Raw genomic sequence first — 4,468 nt, 5'->3', positions numbered from 1 at the left:
AGTCTTCCACTATGACTGTGTTATCGTTAATTTCCCTTTCATGCTTGTTAGCCTTTGCCTTACATATTGTGGTTCTCCTATGTTGGGTGCGTATGTGTTTATAATCGTTATATCTTCTTCTCGGATTGATGTTTTGATCATTATGTAGTGTCCCTCTTTGTGTCTTTTCACAGGCTTTATTTTAAAGTTTATTTTGTCTGATATGTGTATTGCTACTCCTGCTTTCTTCTGGTCTCGACTTGCTTGGAATACCTTTTTTCCAGCCCTTCACTTTCAGTCTGTATGTGCCCCTTGTTTGGAGGTGGGTCTGTTGTAGACAACATAAACAGTGGTCTTGTTTGTGTATCCTTTCAGCTAGCCTTTGCCTTTTGGTTGGGGCACTCGACCCATTTACAGTTAAGGTAACTGTTGATAAGTATGATCCTGTTGCCATTTGATTTGCTGTTTTGGGTTTGAGTTTATACAACCTTTCTGTGTTTCCTGCCTAGAGAAGATCCTTTAGCATTTGTTGAAGAGTGAAAAGAAGAGTTGGGAATAGATGTCTCTACAGTATCTTCATTAGTCCGAGGTAATAAGAAGAAGCATGTTAAAGCAAGGGGTAATGTGGATGATCAAAACTCTGACTTTCATCCTGAAACTTGAGGACAGAGTGTATTTTCAGCCTGCACAAGTTTAAATGTGCCATTCATACGAAAGCCTTCTACCATCCAGATAACTGCTGAAACAAGTGCCCCAACTTGAAATGATTTCTCTTCTCCATCGTAAATATCAGTTAGACCACAGGAGCATACTGTGATACATCAATCTGCACCTGCTCTAGGTGTTGTTGTTGTTGTTGTTTTAATTGAAGAGAAATTGCTTTACAGAATTTTGCTGTATTCTGTCAGAATTCAAAATAAATCAACCATAGAGGCACATATATCCCCTCCCTCTGGGAGTACCCTCCCATCTCCCTCCCCATCCCACAATCTAGGTTGAGCATTTGTCATGGGATTTCACATAGCAGCTGCACTAAATCAAATGGCTCTAGTGAAAATTTTGCAGCTATGTCTACTTCTGTTTCTCCATACCGCAACTTATGTCCATTACAGAACAGTTAGTTTGGACCGAGGGTGGAGCCTTCTAACTTTCCAGGTTGGTATGGTAACATGTCAGCCCATGACCGTCCTTTTCCTAAACTACAACAGTCAGGCAATTTAGTTTTCCCAGTGCCAAAGATCCCTGATACATCTGCTGCTTCTCTTTCAAGATCCACTCATCAACCATCTTCATTATTTGAAAACTGTCCTAATACAACTGATGTACCAAATAGGTGTTGGATTATGGAGGATACCAAAGTGTAAAATTAATGTTGGGAGATGTCAACAAATTCCTACAATTCTCTTATTTGAAGAAAAAAGTTACATATTCATCTTCATAGGGCCAATTTCTATTTTGGAATAATTAAGAGCAAAATGAGTCTTTCTTTCCGTGCCTGACTATTTTACTCTGCATAATATAAACACTTCTGTGCAAGGTCATAAAATAAACACTACACTTGCTTTCACTGAAACACACAGTCAGTTGATTGACTTCATTGCATAGAAGTGAGCAGACCCATGTTTGGTTTGGTAACAGTCCTGAATGTTAAGAATATGTGTATAGAAGGGTGATCAATCACTTTTATTTCAGGAGCCAAGTAGACTTATTGATGTGATTTTTCTGTGTAAAAATTCTTTAGCAATGACATTTTGCAGGTTTCATGTTTTTGGTTACTGTTTATGCAAGCAGCCTTTATTTTAAGTTGATGTAGAAGTAAACACTGGATGAACATTGCCCTTCAATTGCTAGAAGACCAGTGACTTTATGATGTCAGAGCTACTCTTCAATTGCTAGGAGACCAGTGACTTTGTGATGTCACAGCTTTTTGACTTTGAGAACCATGCTGATGGTCTTGAGAGTTTATCTCTGTACGCCAGCCAAGCAGCATTTGAAGTTGGAGTGTGTAAAATCAGACAAATGAGAAAAGTATCTAAAGAAAGATCTCTCTGAGATGGCACACATTCCTTCAGAACTTCAAGATGGGCCTCGTAAAGATGTATCAAGTGGTTCCAAAACCTCCATTGGATCGTCTTCGTGTGATTACACACTTACTGGAGACTCAGTTTTGAGATCTATGATTGAAGAATATGCTTTCCAGGCTTTGTCTAAGGAAGCTGGGATAAAAAGGCCACACTACACATTTTCTGTCTCTGAAAGAAATGAGTGGAATGATTTTCTTTCCCTCACTTTTCCACAAAAACTCTGGACTATAGTTGAAAGTGATCAGTTTGAATCTATTTGGTGGGATGAGAGTGGCACTTCTATAGTGATCAACGAAGAACTCTTCAAGAAAGAAGTCTTGGAAAGAAAGGCCCCTTTCAGAATATTTGAAACTGATAGTATGAAAAGTTTAGTTAGCCAGCTTAAACTTTATGGGTTTAGTAAAAAGCGACAAACTTTTCAAAGATCTGCTTCACTCCCTGACTTTCTGGAAGAAGAAAACAATGTCTCTGTTTTGAGCAAGGTAATCCAAAATTTCCACTTACTGTCAATATGTAAGATTAAATCATGTGACTTAGAAAGCATGTTCACATATGTAGCTAAAACCGAATTTAAAATTGAGATAGCAAACTGTTGAACACGTTTTATTTTTTGAAGTTGAGAACAGCTGGAGGTTAAAATATTTGATACTTAATACACTCTCCTAGCAACTTGAAATCAGATACATGTCCTCAAGCTACTTTAAGTGGTATTTACTGTATATATACAACATATTTTTTAGTTGAGGAGCATACTTGTTTCTAACATGTAAGGTGTTAAAACTACTAATGGAGGTGTTGTCTTTGATTCTATTTAATTGGCATCATTAAAGGAATACATTTTTATAGTTTAACTTTGCTTGTCAGTTTTACCTTCGTTTATAAAAAACTAAATAATTGTATCCTTTGATTTTAGTTACAGATCTACCATAATCCAAATTTCAAAAGAGGTTATCCCCAACTTTTAGGAAGAATGAAAAGAAGAGTTGGGATTAGCAATGTGTTTCCGAAATCTTCACTAGTTCCAGATTACGAGAAGAAGCATGTTAAAGCAAGGGTCAACATAGATGATCGTAACTCTGGTTTTCATGCTCAAGCTAGTGGAGAGAGTCCATTTTCAGCTTCCACCAGTTTAAGTGTGCCTTTCCCACAAAAGACTTATACCAGCCAGATAGTCCCTAAAACAAGCGCCCTATTTCCGCGTGACTTTCCTTCCCCATCAATATCAGTTAGACAAAGAGAACAGAACGTGGTAGATCAACCTGCTGTTTTAAACCAGTTGAGCATTTTTAATTGGCACTTCCATAGCACCTACACTCAAGTAAATGGCCACGTTGAGGACTTTGCTACTACCGCTACATCTACTTCTCAGAACCACATCGTATCTCCATTGTGGAGCAGTTCTTTTGGACTGATGGTGGAGCCTTCTACATTTCCAGACAGGTATAGCGATATGTCAGCCCATGACAGTCCTCTTCCTAACCAGCAACAGAGAGGCAACTCAAGGTCCCCAGTGCCAACGATCGCTTATACACCCACCTCCTCTCTTTCAAGTCAATTCATCAACGATATTCCTTATGTGAAAACCATGCTAATTAAAACTGACCTATCAAATAAGTATCAGCTTATGGAACCTAATGAAGATTAAAATTTACGTTGGGAGATGTCAACAAATACCCACAATTCTTGTATTTGAACAATAAAGTTACACGTTCCTCTGCACAGTTTTGTTTTCTATTTTGAAACAATGAAGAGCAAATTAAGGCTTTATTTCAATGTCTGGCTATTTCTCTGCACTCTTTTATAAACTCTTCAGTTCAAGAAAACATCCGTTAGGCATCCTAGGTAAATGGCACCTAGCCTATTGTTTCTAAGCAAGAAAATGAGAACAAAGGGAAAAGAGGTAATGGATGTAAAGTGATTTGGGAAATCATCCCTGCTGAAATGAATGGGTGTCTAAATGAGGAGGGTACGGGTGAAGGAACACATACAAATAAAATCAAAACAAGTGCACCTACACAGTACGAACCTTAGTGCATTCACAGTTACATGATATTCTATTACGTATCGGTAGAGTCTTAAGATAGAGAAGGAAATGGTGCCCCGCTCCAGTATTCTTGCCTGGAGAATTCCGTGGAAAGGGGCTCCTGGTGGGCTGCTGTCCATAGGGTCGCACAGAGTTGCACACAACTGAAGTGACTTAGCAGCAGCAGAGTCTTAAGACATTAGACAGGAGATTGTCTTCATTCTAGAAATTCATTTCATACTTGAAAATATAAATATTGTAGCATGTCCAAAATTAGGAGAACCGTTATACCATCACTGTGATACCAACGATTACAGGACATAATCAGTGACTGGACCATGGCCAGCACAAGATAGGTATTTTACAAGTGGTACTGTATAGG

The 4,468-nt window shown here is 38.4% G+C and overlaps 1 protein-coding gene across 1 annotated transcript; it reads left to right on the top strand.

Annotated features, from left to right (window-relative positions):
• Nucleotides 1-1,898: 1,898 nt before the first annotated feature.
• Nucleotides 1,899-3,784, top strand: LOC145537497 (heat shock transcription factor, Y-linked-like). Its single transcript, XM_081568168.1, has 2 exons — nucleotides 1,899-2,545; nucleotides 2,977-3,784. The coding sequence occupies exons 1-2, from the start codon at nucleotides 2,033-2,035 to the stop codon at nucleotides 3,706-3,708; spliced, it is 1,245 nt and encodes a 414-aa protein (XP_081424294.1). The 5' UTR covers nucleotides 1,899-2,032; the 3' UTR covers nucleotides 3,709-3,784.
• Nucleotides 3,785-4,468: the final 684 nt, after the last annotated feature.

The sequence above is a fragment of the Giraffa tippelskirchi genome, chromosome Y, assembly GCF_054371585.1.
Source record: "Giraffa tippelskirchi isolate mGirTip1 chromosome Y, T2T-mGirTip1v1.2.pri, whole genome shotgun sequence".
NCBI lineage: Eukaryota > Metazoa > Chordata > Mammalia > Artiodactyla > Giraffidae > Giraffa > Giraffa tippelskirchi.
Note: the sequence above shows the minus strand (reverse complement) of the source record. Positions and strands in the feature narration are given on the sequence as shown.